The sequence below is a fragment of the Panthera leo genome, chromosome D2 (genome assembly GCF_018350215.1).
Source record: "Panthera leo isolate Ple1 chromosome D2, P.leo_Ple1_pat1.1, whole genome shotgun sequence".
In the NCBI taxonomy this organism is placed as follows: domain Eukaryota; kingdom Metazoa; phylum Chordata; class Mammalia; order Carnivora; family Felidae; genus Panthera; species Panthera leo.
In genome coordinates, this window is record NC_056689.1 from 11127695 (window position 1) to 11143542 (window position 15848).

The window sequence follows — 15848 nt, forward strand, 5'->3', positions numbered from 1 at the left end:
AGTTCAAGCCCTGCATTGGGCTCTGGGCTGACAGCTAGGAGCCTGGAGCCTACTTCAGATTCTGTGTCTTCCTCTCTCTCTGCCCCTCCCCTGCTTGTGCTCTATCTCTCAAAAATAAATAAACATTAAAAAATATTTTTTAAAAATAAAAAAACTTAGAAAACAAACAAAAAATGACATCTCTTACTACAGAAATACTTCTATTATGGTCTCCCCTTCAATTACAAAATACACACACATACAATTTAGAAATCTCAAATGATGAAATATTGAGACCTAATGTGTTTCGATTAACTTGGAAATATCTATAAGGTAAAAGAGTTTATCACATAAAGTAATACTGTCTCTTTTTTCAGGTACCTTCCAGCTCATTTATATCAAGAAAATTTTGCATGGCAAAGGGTCTCTAGATGATAAAAAATGTAAAAATGGGATTGGGGGCAAGGATACAATTTATTTTACATAATTAATTAATTTATATAAATTTATTAAACCAAAATCAATTTTTCATGGAGAAAGATTGCATTTGCTAAATATCAAGGGATGGTGAGAGTAACAGCAGTTCAAAAAATAGACGTATTAATATCTCAAACTTCTTTTTCCACCACTCTTACTGGGTGGCCACAAGGAAAAATGATGCTTACCAGATGACAGTGCAGAGTGGTCCCCTATAAAACAGTCCATTGCGTGACTATGACCTCCACCCATAGACCATGCTATTAGACGTACTAGGACACATCGAATATTCTAATGCTAAGTCCTGACTGAGACACTAGATGACAGAAAAATATTCCCAGGTCAGTAAGACACTATGAGACTAGATCATTCATGAACAGAATAATGAAGCTGGGCAGAGAAAGTGTCAGTGATTTTTCCATATTGGTGACAAACTCTAACTACATACAGAAGTTGTCTTTGAACTCTATGAAATTACACTTGGAAACTGTCATGAAATTACCAACTTAGAAAATGGTTCAAAAGCCTGCTCTTTATCCCTTGAGGTTACTAAGATTTTAGGCCACATCTACCACCATGTTTTCCAGACTTAACGATACCTTAGTGCATTGTTTCCTTGTTGCCCATCTTTTTTCCCAGTGATTTCTCTTTCCATTCACCTAAAGGAAATCAATCTTGGAAATCCTATGATATTTTATTACTTGTTTTATTGTGATATACACATTTCTCAAATTTATATGTCCCTTTTCAAGAATTGGAAGAAAATTTCCTCATCAAAAATCAAACATGGCATTTCTAAGAGCTGTACATATTGTAAGAGGAGCAAAGTCAGAGGACTCAGTAATCAACTAACTATAAACATTTCCTATCCTTACCTTAAGAGGCATCTTCGCATGTTCATTTAATAATGGGACATCAAACACTAATCTTCGGAGCAAGTGCTGCATCATAGAAGGTCTCAATTGGCTGGTGGAACAAAGTTCATTTAAATAATGAAGGGAAATGTGTCTAAACTAAGTAAATAGTTCATTAGACTAAATTATATATGCCAAGAACCTCTCTTCAGATGGTGGTTAATTAGGTGCCCCAATCCAAAGATCAACAAAAGGCTACACAACTATACAAAAGGTTACATCCCAACTCATCTCTACTCCCTAGATCTGAAGAGCATTCCTTAGAGATGGCCCTCTTTTCTCCTCCTTCACTTTCCCACCATTCACAGTGGCGGACCCTAATGCTTCCTGAGACCCTTCCTCCAGAAATACTTCTTTCTCCACTCTACTGGGTGGGAATGGTCTTCAGTGACTGAATTAGAAGCAAAAAGAAGAAGAAGTATCCCAACAGGAGGGAGAAAAAAAAGGCAGAGACAAATTTTGCCAGAGGTGGAAGGGAACAAAAATCAACATACAGTGAACGTCTACTATGTGGGGTCATCCTGAATGTTTCACTTTGTTTAATATTTAGGTAAACTCTATGAGGTAGGTATTTTGATTTCATTTTTACAGAATTTGAAGGTCAGGGGAGCTACAGACAGAACCTCCTAATTTTTCACCTCCTTCAGTCCCATCTGGCTTCTAAGCCATACATACACTTTACTGTGAGTGCAAACTTTTCTTCATCAGTGGACTGCCGAGCCACGTGCTTTCACCCACTCTTGAAATCAGAAAGGAGCCATCACCCCAGCTAGGGGGCTTGAGAAATTGTCATGTTAGCTGTCAGAACTCCAACAGGGGAAGGTATGCTCTGGTTTTCACAGTAAGACATTTGAACACTTCCATTTACAGGAAGTGGTTTTCTAGGCTGGAGGAAATAAAGTCAGCCTTCATGATTGCCACACATAAGTAATGCTTTAATATTATACTATATCATTTTTTATATATTTAAGAAGTCTCTTTTTTCTTTTCTCTTCTGGAAAAGGAGTTAAAATCATCACACATAGTCAAAAGGGGAGAATCTATTAATCTTACACTACGGTGGCCAGAGACTCCTCACACAGTCACCCTACCCACCAACATCCAGAATAGTAAAATTGATCCAGCACTGTATCCAATGGCCAGATACCCTAGAGAGGCTTGGAGGAACACTCCAGAACTTGACGAGGAGCAAGGGTGCTCTGATAAGACTCAGACCTTGGGTACAGGCGACTGCCTACAGTGAATTAATTTTTTGATACAGAAATTGTTTCCAAAATTCGTAACTATTTGTCAAGGTCCATATAGTAAATGCTCTTCCTTAAAGGAGAAGAAACTGGATTCGGAGTTGGCCTCCCACTTACCCACAAATGGAGAGCAAACAAACTTCTATGGAATCCCGCTGAGCTTTGGTAAGTGAGCAGCCCTTCGAAAGTCTGTACACAGTGTGCAGTAACGAGTCAATGAGAGAAGCGTGGTGTTCTGTGCCCGCAAAAAGAGGGGCACACCTTGTTAACAAAGGCAACACGGCTGTGCAAAGGTACCGATTGAGGGCCAGGGCCATGTCTGTGGCACTCAAAGCAGCCTAAAAAGAAATCGTGAGAGTAGAAAGTCATTTGTGTTTGGCAGTAGACAACTCTCAAAGGGATGAACATGTTGACATGTAATTTCATTATCTAGAAAATGACAAATACAGTGAAACCTGGGTTTGTGAGCATAATTCATTCTGGAAACATGCTTGTAATCCAAAGCACTCATATATCAAACCGAATTTCAAGACCCATTGGCTCAGGTGGGATCATGTGACGTCTGGCGTCATGTGCGACTCGTATTAGAAGACATCGCTCGCTGATCAAGTTAAAATTCATTAGAAATGTTTGCTCGTCTTGCAGAACGCTCATAGAACAAGTTACTCGCAATCCAAGGTGTTACAGTATATGAAAAGTGAAGATGTATTCCTCACTTATACCTTTAAATGTGGTTCATATGATTTTTTTTTACCACTAGTAACAATCAACTTTCGATTGCTCACAAACAGATAAAAATGAAGTGATGTCTATAGTGATCTCTACCTCCTCAAGAAGCCCAAGAGGCTCACATTCTATAATAAAATATCAATGGTAAGATGAGTGTGAGTTGAAGACGCTAATGATATCCAAGAATGTGAGTACTTTACTAGGGGAGGAAAAACAGAAAGAAGCTTATTCCCATAACAAATCTCATGTTCAAAAATTCTTCCATAATTCTACTTAATAACGTTTACAGTTTTGTTCCTGTCTGTTGGAATCGATAGTGGAAGGTTCATTGTCTTCTTGTGTTCTCGACTATCCTATTAGGTTCAGAATTACATGTGAACACCCCCAACAAAGAAAAAAGAAAATTCAGTGTATTTTTAGGAGTCTCCTCTGAAGACTTTCATGAAAAAGCTGTTACCACCTCAAGATCTGGTTTTCTCTGGAATCAAAAAGACCCACTTAATTGAGAAAAGGAGGCATTATAACTATCAAAATGACATTTAGAGCTTCAGCTTACTCTACAATGCTTTAAACAGGAGAGTATTTACACCAGGAACGACAGATTCTCAGTGCGGACCACAGGAGGCACAGGGAATATTACAGCCTTATCTATGCTTTAAATATTATAATGATGATATTATATTATAATGATGATATATTGTAATGATGATATTATATTATAATTATGATATTATATTGTAATGATAATATTATATTATAATGATGATATTATATTGTAATGATGATATATTATAATGATAATATTATATTATAATGATATATTGCAATGATGATATTATATTATAATGATATTATATTACAATGATGATACTATATTGTAATGATGACATTATGTTATAATGATGATATTATATTATAATATAGTATCCTTATAAGTATTATAAGGATGATACTGTTATTGGCACAACTCAACAGTGTCCATTAAACATTCTTAATACTGTAACTGCTTTCATTGAGAAGCATGATTGTTTCAGCCAACCTCCCAAATCAGGGTTACTATCTTCCGTGGTACCTGATCAGAATTCTTATCTTAATCCTGAGGTTGTAAGTGTTCCCCACTGTTCAATGAATTTCTTAGGATATAGTCTATTTTATGTTTACCCACTGCCTGCTTAAAATTATAATTGGTACTCAATAGACATTTGGTGACAATAAATAAACAAATGAATACATCTATGGAGAATAAGCCAGAGGAGGACATGTCAGGAATTGAGAATGTTCATCGTTAAAATCATTACCGTATCTAAAGAAGCAGCAGCCCGGAGATCAGGCAGAAAGCCAACCTCGAGAAGATGGAGGAGGAAATCTTGAACCTCAATGCCATAGACCCTGTCAAGGAACAAAACCATGGCTGCCTTGTGATCTGGGCAAAACCCCGCAGACATGTCAGGCTCCACCACATTCCCATCTAAAAGAGAGAAGGTGACATGTTGTTGTTAATGGACAGATTACAAATGGCTTCTCTCCAGCCTTCTCACATTCAAGTAAAATTATCAGTTGAATGTTTTTTTGTCCTTCTATCCACAAGCAAGTGCTAGGAACTGACCTAAGAATTACCACAGGGCAATGTAAATTCAAGGTCATTCGAAATGTGATTTGGGCATATCTATTTGTTAGCTGCGTATTTGATTCAATACACAGCATTATGCTAGACAATGTGAAAGAAACAAAAAGGCATCCCAAATCTACACTGTGAAAACTAGTAAATACCATAACAAGTTAAACTGCAAAGTCTTCACTGTTTTCAAAAAATCAGTGTTTTCAGAAACACTAATAACACTCATGCATCCCTGAGAGCCTCTTTTAAACACTAATAACACTCATGCATCCCCATGTGATAATCATGGTTCATTTACATATTTATGGCTTGGACAAAATGATGCAACTCTATGAATCAGTTGGACTGTCAAATGAAACACGTTTCATGAATCATAATAGCATTTAACAACACTTAAGACATATTTGAGAATCAGATTATTTTCTCTATTAATAGTCACTATTTGATGCCTGTATAGATCAGGGAATCTCATTAGAATTCCATAGATCCACACACTGGGAATCACTGAGATATGGAATTAGGGGATTATGTGCCAATTTAAAAAACTGGAGGACAGATCTGCTTCCTGTTTGGCCATGTGGTAATTATGCCAAATAATATCCTGCTACTGATAATACACTATGAGAATCTACAAAGACTATCACAGAATCATTAATATTGATACAATGTTGAAAAAACAAGGATCCAGGGAAGAGGTTACATGACCACAATCATCCTGAAAAAATAAAGTCACAACTTGTTTGTTTTCATTCATAATTAATGAATGGATTTCATATCTGAATTGTGAAAATAAACAAGTAACAATGTTTTCAGGGACATTATATTAAAGGCTAATACCAAATAGCTTCCATTCCTTATTAAATGATAATAATACCCATATACCTACTACTTTCCTTCCTATCATTAAAATAATGGGAATAACAGCTTGTTTGTGGTGTTAGGCGCTATGCCAGGAAAGTTACACACACCATTCGATAACAATTTTCACAAGCACACTGTGAGGCTGGTATTCTTAGCTACATTTAACAGATGACCACTGACCTTTAAGGAAGTTAAATAACTTGCCCAGGGTTGTACACCTAGTAATTGGCAAAGTTAGATTTAAACCAAGAAAATCAGCTTTCAAATCCAACCAAAACTGATTTAATCCTTAATGTTAAATCAGTATGTTATATTTTTTAATTAAAAATCCATATGAAATTCCAGTCCAGTTTAATTCTCCTAAAAAATTGCATGATAGGGAATTCAAATTTATAAGATTCTATGATTTTTTTAAAAATTCTTTTAATGTTTATTTATTTTTGAGAGAGACAGACAGAAAATGTGCAGGGGAGGAGCAGAGAGAGAGGGAGACACAGAATCCGAAGCAGGCTCCAGGCTCTGAGCCGTCAGCCCAGAGCCCGACACGGGGCTCGAACTCACGAACTGTGAGATCGTGACCTGAGCTGAAGTCAGACGCTTAACCAATGGAGCCACCCAGGTGCCCTAAGATTCTAAGATTTTAATATACAGTCGTGACTAACAAAATGTCAAGCAACCTGCTGATCCTAAAATAAGATCTGTGTTTTAAACACTCAATCAAGTAGACGTTCATGTTAAGGAATGTTACAGCTACACATACCTGGGATTCAAGACTCACTGAGTTGCCACAGTTGCTGTTTCACTTTTACCATCTCCTCAAACACAGTGGAGACAATAAAGCTGACAGACTGCCTCCTGTCAAATTGCTGGCTTTTGAACTAGAAGAAGGAAGGCCAGGTATACTGGCCTTACCTTGTGGTCCCTGCAATATTCATCTGCCTACAGTTACAGTTACTGACTTAGATAGTCTGTCCAAATCTGCTGGGGCCAAGCACTGCAGGAAGTGAACATGAACTTTTTAAAATTTATTTATTTATTTTCAGAGAGAGAGAGAGAGAGGGAGAGAGCGCACCAGGGAGGGGCAGAGAGAGAGAGAGAGAGAGAGAGAGAGAGAGAGAGAGAATCCCAAGCAGGCTCCATGCTGTCAGCGCAGAGCCTGATGTGGGGCTCGATCTCACAAACCATGAATATCAACTTTTGAGATTGTGTGTTTGTCCCTCAAGTTTTCTGAAACCCTCCCTCTTTCATTATTATTCTGGGCCATGCTGTAGTTCTAAAAGATGATAAATAATTTCTGAGAAAGGCCTCAGCCATCACTAAGGGAGGAAGAACTAATCATTAGAGGCAAACTTCACGTCCTAAATATATAACATACAGTAACAATTATTACTGATAATGGGTGATGCTTAAATGGGCAACTGACTTGTCACAGAAACATACAAAAAAGTACCAGTTTAGCTTTTAAAGTTGACTTAAATGCGTACCACTCAAAATAAAAACATACAGTTTTCTGTGTATATTTTCCATGAAAGGAAAGTGGTAATAAAAAAGTAGAAATTTAATAATAACCAATGGATTGGGTTTTAAAAATTAACTTTCGTCGTGATTGTGAGAGCTCACAAAAAAATCCTTTAAACCCCAAGGTAGACAATATAGTGCATATTTATAAAGGAAAACACCACCAAATATCATTACAGCACAACTAAATAGAACAGGAAAGAAACCACCTTGAAAAATCTTGAAGGCTAATGGCAGATAACTGGAGCAAAATGATATATACTTTGGGGGAATTCTGAATGAGACATCTGGATATTCTTAGGGGTTATGTTCTTGGTTTTTCATGATAACTGATTTTATCTAAAAATGTAGCACTTCTCTCTTTCCTAATCTGTGTAACACTGGTATTATTATCTTTCTTCTGACAGCACCAATTTTATGGCTCAAAATATAGGGAAAAGAAAGGACATTGTACTTAAGTAAATGAACATGAGTTAGAAAGAGAAGTGGAAAGAGGGCAGGAGAGAACAGTCTGTATGTATACAAAAAAAAAAGAAGTTGCCTCAAGTGGAGAAGATGAAAAGCCACAGACAATTATTCAGTTCATGCTTTCTCGAAAATCACAATGAATATTCAACTCTTATGGCTGGAAGATCTGGGTTTATAAGCTGGGCACATATGAAACTACTTTCTCTTCATCAGAAGGCTGGCGAGGAGGGTAAGTCACGTTCAGTTACACAGTGGTCCCTTCATTCTAGACTACACTTTCTTCTAAAATTAGAAGTTTATATAAAAATGACATATGTAAGAATATCCAATAAAAAATTGAAAACTGAACAAAATTGAAACCGGAAAAAGGAAATCTAAGTATAATTTGGAATCTAATTTGTCCCTTAGTGGTCTTGAATAACTTTTTAAAAAATGTTTATTTATTTATTTTGAGAGAGAGAGACAGAGAGAGAGAAAGAGAACGAGCAGGGGAGGGGCAGAGAGATAGTAAGACAGAGAATCCCAAGCAGGCTCTGTGCCGTCAGCAGAGGGCCCAATGTGGGGCTTGAACTCACGAACAGTGAGATCACGACCTGTGATGAAATCAAGAGTTGGATGCTTAAACAACTGAGCCACCCAAGTGCTCCAAATCTTCAATAACTCTTAAATCTTTTTTTCCATGGTAGGCAGAGTGAACCACCAACAGGGAATTGGCCTCGGGCCATCGCCATGTGCTATTTCTGCTGTGGTTTGGGGGCACTGCAGGGGATCGGTGTGTGTGTAAACCACCCAAACTGTGAGGCATCTGTGCTTCATCCAGCAATGCCTGAGCCCTCCCTCTTCCCCAGCCCAATCTGGCCCCAGGGGAGGGGCCACAGTTGTTGGACAAAGGTTTAGGTAGAGAGTAGGTTAAACCTTTATTTTCCATGCTTTTGGGTTAATATTAAAAACTAATCACAAGCAGTTGCTAAACCAAAATGACATACTGTAGAATGGCAATAAACATTTCATCAAAATGGTAAAAAAAAAAATTCTTTTTTTAATTCTCTCCTTTGTCTTGATAAGAGCACTTCTTTCAACACACTGGGAATTTATAAATCTCTAAGTCAGAAGCTATGGTCATTTCTGGGGAAAAAAAAATATTATAAGTAAATGACAATGAAAACTATCCAAAAGAGTGAAGAAAGGAATTGCAGGCAAGAAAGAGAAGAATGAGGGCCAAAAAAAACAAAACAAACAAACAAACAAACAAACAAAAAACAAAAACCAGTGGAAAGAAATTAGGTAAGACGGTTGAGGTACATATTTGCTCTTCTCTGGAAATTGTCTGAAATGTCATATACAAAAATCTCATTGAAAACAGCCGTTTAAAAACAATGAGGCTAGAAAATACTTTACAAAATGGTAACATCCTTTTCATTTATATACGTGTGTTTGTAAATGTCTGTGTAGAAGAATATGGCAATAGAGCTTTTCTTAATTCAATGAAAAAGATGTACTTTATAGCTTTTTCCTTTTTAACTTTTTTAATGTTTATTTATTAATTTTGACAGGGAGAGAGAGTGGGGAAGAGGCGGAGAGAGAGTGGGGAAGAGGCAGAGAGAGAGAGAGGAAGAGAGAGAGAATCCCAAGCAGGCTCCGTGCTGCCAGCGCAGAACCCGATGCAGGGCTCTATCCCATAAACCGTGAGATCATGACCGCAGCCGAAATCAAGAGTCAGACGCCGAACCCACTAAGCCAATCAGGTGCCCCAAGTTTTTTTACTTTTCTTGAAGAAACGTAAACCCAGTAACTATGCTGCATGGCAGTGGGGACTGGGGGCGAGGTGTTGGGGGGAATGTTGAGTGCTGATGGTAGTATTTAAAACATCATGTCCTCCAATGCCCCACTGAATTACAAAGAAGCTGGCCTTACCTTTGGCTATTGTTGGCATCTGAAAAGCAATGCTGATTACTCCCACCAAATCTCCCAGTGGAATTAGGGATCTCAGAATTGACCGGATTCTGATGGCTTCCCCCTTACCAGCATGAATCAACTACATGAAGGAAAACGAAGGAACGTTAGAACAGCTTCGTGAAATCAGTGTTACAATTCCATCCAGAAAATCTGAAGAATGGGTCTCCCCATCTAAAATAATTTTCTGCTAATTAATTATGCGTATAAACTTAGACCTCTCACAGTATTTGTTATTTTAGGCTTAGAGACAGATATTTACTCGTCCACACAGTACTGCTGACATCAGCATAGGCCAAATCATGTACTACAGCATAGGCCCAGTGGTTTAACCATCAAAACAGTAGTTTTTATCCTCTGCAGGTACTAAAATACATTGAAAATCTGATAAGGCTACGAAGGCTTACCTCGCAAAATTATATATAAGTACCTATCGTAACATGAACAATAAATACAATGAAATAATTATCTTCGGACCCAGAACACATAGTAATATTTATGATTGATTTAGCCTCTTTCTTGCTTTGGGATGAAAATGTAATTGTATCCTTATCCATATTCCGTACTAATTTCTCCCAAGGAAGGGTTTAGGATGTAGTGGGGAAAACGTGAGTATGAATCATGACAGGTTTTTGAGGCTGTCACTGGCTAATGGACGACTCGTAAAGACTGGATGCGATATGTCAAGAACCTCAGCAAAGCTCTGGAACAGACCACGGGCTTTCGGAGTGGGGGGGGGGGGCACCTGTTTCCTTCCCCACAAGGTGAGAAACACAAGTACAATCTCTGTCACATGGGAGGTCTTCAACCAATCGATACAGAAGATGAATAAATTTCAGAAGTGCCAACTTTAGCGCCTTACTGAGTCACTTGGTTTTTTTCCTCCTAGTTTAATAGAGCACAAAATTTCCATTTATTGGCATAATTTCCTGGTTCCTTTGATCTTTCATGTCAACTGAGAAGAGAACAGATACTGGGAGCATCAAGTTTTTTGTATGCAATCACCTCCAGCATACAAACAGGCTCCAAGTCCTTCTAACATTCTGACATTTCTCCACGCTGGGATTCCTCTCTGTTCACAACGAAAAAGTTATGTCAAGAAAGCATGAAAGTTTTTTTTTTTTCTTTTAAAGGCTTTCTCTGATTTTATTTTTCTTAATGTTTATTTTCGAGAGAGACAGAGTATGAGGGTGGGGGTTACGGGCAGAGAGAGAGGGAGACACAGGATCCGAAGCCGACTCCAGGCTCTGAGCTCTCAGTAGAGAGCCAGATGCAGGACTTGAACTCAGGAACCGCAAGATCATGACCTGAGCCAAAGTTGGACGCTTAACCGACTGAGCCGCCCAGGTGCCCCAAGAAAACACGAAGGTTTTAACCTACAGCCATGAGAGAAGGAGACCAAAACAAAAAACAAAAAAAACAAAAAAACAAAAAGAAAAAGAAAGAAAAAAGGAGAGAAAAATAAAACAACACGAAAACAAACGCACAAAACTCCCACAGATCCTAAGCATACGTAGAAAGATGTGATCTGTAAGCAACAGTCCCAAGGGCTTTTCAGTTTAGACGTGTATCTGCCATATGCCCCAGCACTGTTCACTGTGTTTCGATCTCTGTGGTCTTTCCCATTCCCAGGCCATGAAGCTAATTTTATGAGCCTTTAAAAGCTAGCACTTTTAAAATGAATACGATAGAATAAAACAAAGCCGGTTAGGGTAAAATAAAGTACAAAACATCGGAATGTATTACGGAGTAAAAGTAAGTACCATTCCAGGAGACTTCTAATTTCTTCTCCATCAGAACATTTCAGAAAACACCAATCCATAGAGCCTGAATAGCTGTTTCCATCTCTGTAACCACCCGCACTCCCACTTTCCCCTAAACCAGTGACGGGCATATGGCAGCTCCCTCAGAGACGAGATACTGCGCACCAAGAAAATGACTCTTGTCGGGAGCTGTTGTTCTCTCTCTCTCTGCATGCACTAAATTAGCAGAGGAAATTTATAGGAAAAATGTATTCTTTTCTTCTTAAAGTACAGGGAGGCTGAATGTGTTTGAGAGATATAGATGTAACTGGCTATTCCACTAATGACTTGTACTGAAATCTCATTACTAATTTTACAACCAAGGCATTTCCAACTAAATAAACACTTGTTCAGCAATTAGGCGGCTGCTATTATTTTTAATGGAGCGTGGAGATTATTGGTTTTGGATGCCGTTATGATGTTTGCCGGCTATGGATTGTTTTCTGTTTTTATTTATTTATTTTGGGAGAGACAGAGACCAGCGTGAGTGGGGAAGGGAGAGAGAGAGAATCCCAAGCAGGCTCCCTGCTTCCAGCACAGAGCCCAACGCAGGGCTCGAAATCATGAACCGTGAGATCATGACCTGAGTCAAAACCAAGAGTCGGACACTTGACCGACTGAGCCACCCAGGTGGCCCTGTGGATTCTTCACATAGATGGATAAGCCAGGATCGCTGTTCTTGGGCCCCAAAGCACTTACATGCATTTCAGGAGCACAGCGTCCTAAGAGGTCAATCAAAGCTGCATAAAACGTCATGATGGCATTCCCCATGTGGATAGTGTCATCCTCCTCCTCTTCTGTCTCACTTTTGTAGGTTGTTCAAAAGAAACAGAAAGCAAAGGAAACATGATGATAAAATGACACTTCGCGTTTATTACATACTTCTTGGAGAAAAGGGATCCCCAAGGTAATTCATTCTGCCTCTTCTGCTACTTTTCATGTATGTGATTAATTTGTAGCTTGACATTTTTAAAGGGAAGTAACAAGGAGTTAAAGACCAGACACCAAGAATACATTTGTGGGAACTTTAATATTGAGAATCCCTCAAACGAAAAAAAGAATTGCTAATTTGATGGAATCTGCTTATTTCTAGAGGCAGACAACCTTTGTTTTAACAAAGAAAATAACTAATGGAAAGACTTGGTAAGTTTAAACTTACCTTTTTTTTAAGCTTATTTATTTATTTATTTACAGAGAGAGAGAGAGAGAGAGAGCGCGCGCGCACATAAGCAGGGGAGGGGCAGAAAGAGAAGGAGAGTGAGAAAGAATCCTAAACAGGCTCTGCACTGTCCTCACAGAGTCCAATATGGGGCCCAAACTCACAAACTGTGACATCATGAGCTGTGAGATCTAAGCTGAAACCAAGAGTGGGAAGCTTAATGGACTGAGCCAGCCAGGTGCCCCTGTTTAGAAGACTTATTTATAAATAGCTTACATCTACAAAAAAGGTGACAAAGATCTGTCCTATAAGATAGCAAATGTAAGGCACCTAGGACAGTGCTCGGCTCAGAGAAAGTACTTAGAAATGTGATTATCTTTCACTTACTATCTCTTTACCATGTACTCTACCCCACCCAGCCACTCCCATATAATCCAACATGTCTCCCTCCCCATCTCTGTGAGAAAAACAAAGACCTCATTATCTTGCTAATGAGGGACCAATCTAGATGGCCTTGGAAGATCACATCATTCACCCCTCCCTTGGTAGGTGGCTCAGCTGGACCTAGCAGTCTGCAGGGAGACAGCAAGGCCTTGCTGACCACATCCTCTTGGCATGCAATGCTGCTCCCAGGGCACTGTGTACACACTCACTGGTGTGGTCCTGGGCCAGAGATCTCTTGATATATTTTCCACTACTTAGAGAAACTGAGGGCCACCTAGCTCCTCTGTGGCTAATTGATAAACATGTAACATGATCTCGGAAGACTCCCAGTCTGAAACCACCTTGGACTTGACATGGACAAAACATCTAGGCCTAGTCTGTGTATACAAGAATGAGGGTCTGCAGGACTACTCTGCATGGAAATTTGCCTCCAGTAAGCCCTACATTCTATCTTTTCCAGGGGGGTCAGTAGCATGGGAGTAGGATCTGTTAGCAAGACACTCAACCCCACAGATAAAAACTGTGAAGCAACATGCCTGAGTTGACTCATGTCCGTTACTGGAATCAAGTATTAATAATGTCTCCTATGTAGAAATGTAAGGTAGCTACTGCCTCCCATATCAGCCATTGTACCTTAATCAAGCATTTTGCTCCTCAGAATGACAACGCCCCCTTTTCTGGGCTTTACCACTATGCCAGTTAAGTCCCCCATTCTCTTGCTAAAGGTCTTAATTTCTTACTATTATCTTGAAAACTCATTCCAGCTAGCTTCCCACCAAACCCTCCTACAATTTCAGAATCTTGTCTGCCATGGTTTGTAATGACTCGCTTTGCCATACCACCCCACCCCCCCCGGGAAAAAATTCACAAAATACATCTCCTCCAAACAACCTAAACTTCTCCCTGCTACATTCACCCCATCTTCCTTATTTTCTCTTTATTCAAGCTATACCCACAGCAAATTCCATCCATTCTTCTTTTTTCATTAATTTTTTTAAATGCTTGTTTATTTTTGAGAGAGAACAAGTGTGAATGGGGGAGGGGCAGACAGAGGGAGGCAGAATGCAAAGCAGGCTCGAGGCTCTGAGCTGTCAGCACAGAGCCTGATGCAGGGCTCGAAGTCACAAACTCTGAGATCATGACCTGAGCCAAAGTCGGATGCTTAACCGATGGAGCCACCCAGGCGCCCTGCATCCGTTCTTCCAAGTCTAACACATTGGATTTCCAAGGGCAGAAATCATGGGTACCAGAGGATTCTATTGCAATTGACAGAATGCCAATCATATTTTGTAAAATTTCAAGACAAGGAGTATAATTTGCTCCTAAGAGTATATATATTAGACCTACAGTGTTTTACTGGATCCGCTAGTCGGTGAGGGACCATCTCGAGAGGGATCCTCGGCTATTTTTATGGCTTCTTCCATTGCTGCAAGAAGACCGTTCCCACCTTCCCCTCTCAAAGCAGGACCGAAACACTCGGGCCTCCGGATAAGCAACCTCACCACAACATTAGCATTCTCTTCCACACTCTCCCCTAAAATCAAACGAGGAACAAGAACACACAAACATTGGTTATATGGACATTCTGAGCCAATCGATGTTGTGTTCATTCATTTAGATTTAAAGAAAAATCACTAAAACCAAAGGACATAGTCACTAATAAAGCTAGAATTCGACCTAAATCACTAGTTTTATGTACACAAGACTCAGAAAGCTTCTTGTACTTAAAATTTGGAAAGTAAAAAGCATTACAGATGCATAGTTTTTTCACCCTTGTTAATTCATTATAGGAAATGAAGCCATAAGCCTACCTATTAATTAGGACCCAATTATTAAAATTTACAAGAACTTGTAACTGCCTAAAAATGTTAGTTTAATAATAAAAGCATCGCATTCAAGAGAAATATTAGAAATTAAATTATTACTGTGAACGAACTACTGATTATAAAATATTTTACTAACTTTTTCTTTACTAATATTTGCTTCTTATATGAAAATGCTAGGATATATTATTATTTTATACATCTATTTTTATGCAGTTTTAATCATGACCAAAAAAAGACCCAAAGCAATTAGTCTTACCATTACAGAAGACAGCAAATCGGAGAAAGTCAAGGTATCTCTCTCCTTCAACTGGATTCCACCCAATATCTGGGTAACCCTTAGATACCAGCATCGGGCAACTCTGCAGTCCACAACCAGCCAAATATCGAACTACCTACAAACAATGATAAGCAAATGTGTTATCCTGTGGGTCAGAAGTCATTAGATGCTAATACGATACATAATACATGATATTCTCAAAGGACAGTTTAAAACAAATGTGGTTTTGGGGTGCCTGGGTGGCTCAGTCGGTTAAGCATCTGACTTCAGTTCAGGTCATGATCTCACGGTTCATGGGTTCCAGCCGTGCATTGGGCTCTGTGCTGACAGCTCAGAGCCTGGAGCCTGTTTCAGATTCTGTGTCTCCCTCTCTCTGTGCCTCCCCTGCTCGTGCTCTGTTTCTCTCTCTCTCTCTCAAAAGCAAATAAAACAGTTAAAAAAAAAAAAAAAGAATGTGGTTTTGCAAGTTTTTGTTTTTTTAAATGTTTGTTTATTTATTTTGGGGGAGGAGGGGCAGAGAGAGGAGAGAGAATCCCAAGAAGGCTCCATGCGGCCATTGCAGAGCCCAACTCGGTGTTC

General features: G+C 39.0%; 1 protein-coding gene across 1 annotated transcript in view; it reads right to left on the minus strand.

Annotated features, from left to right (window-relative positions):
* Positions 1 to 15848, minus strand: part of RYR2 (ryanodine receptor 2) — a 765551-nt gene that overhangs the window by 191555 nt on the left and 558148 nt on the right. The window contains exons 45-51 of the mRNA XM_042907783.1: positions 15249 to 15384; positions 14514 to 14700; positions 12263 to 12368; positions 9723 to 9843; positions 4642 to 4811; positions 2732 to 2952; positions 1332 to 1422 (exon numbers count right to left, since the gene is read on the minus strand). Of these exons, the coding sequence (XP_042763717.1) occupies positions 1332 to 1422; positions 2732 to 2952; positions 4642 to 4811; positions 9723 to 9843; positions 12263 to 12368; positions 14514 to 14700; positions 15249 to 15384 (1032 nt within the window). The remainder of the gene's footprint in view (positions 1 to 1331; positions 1423 to 2731; positions 2953 to 4641; positions 4812 to 9722; positions 9844 to 12262; positions 12369 to 14513; positions 14701 to 15248; positions 15385 to 15848) is intronic.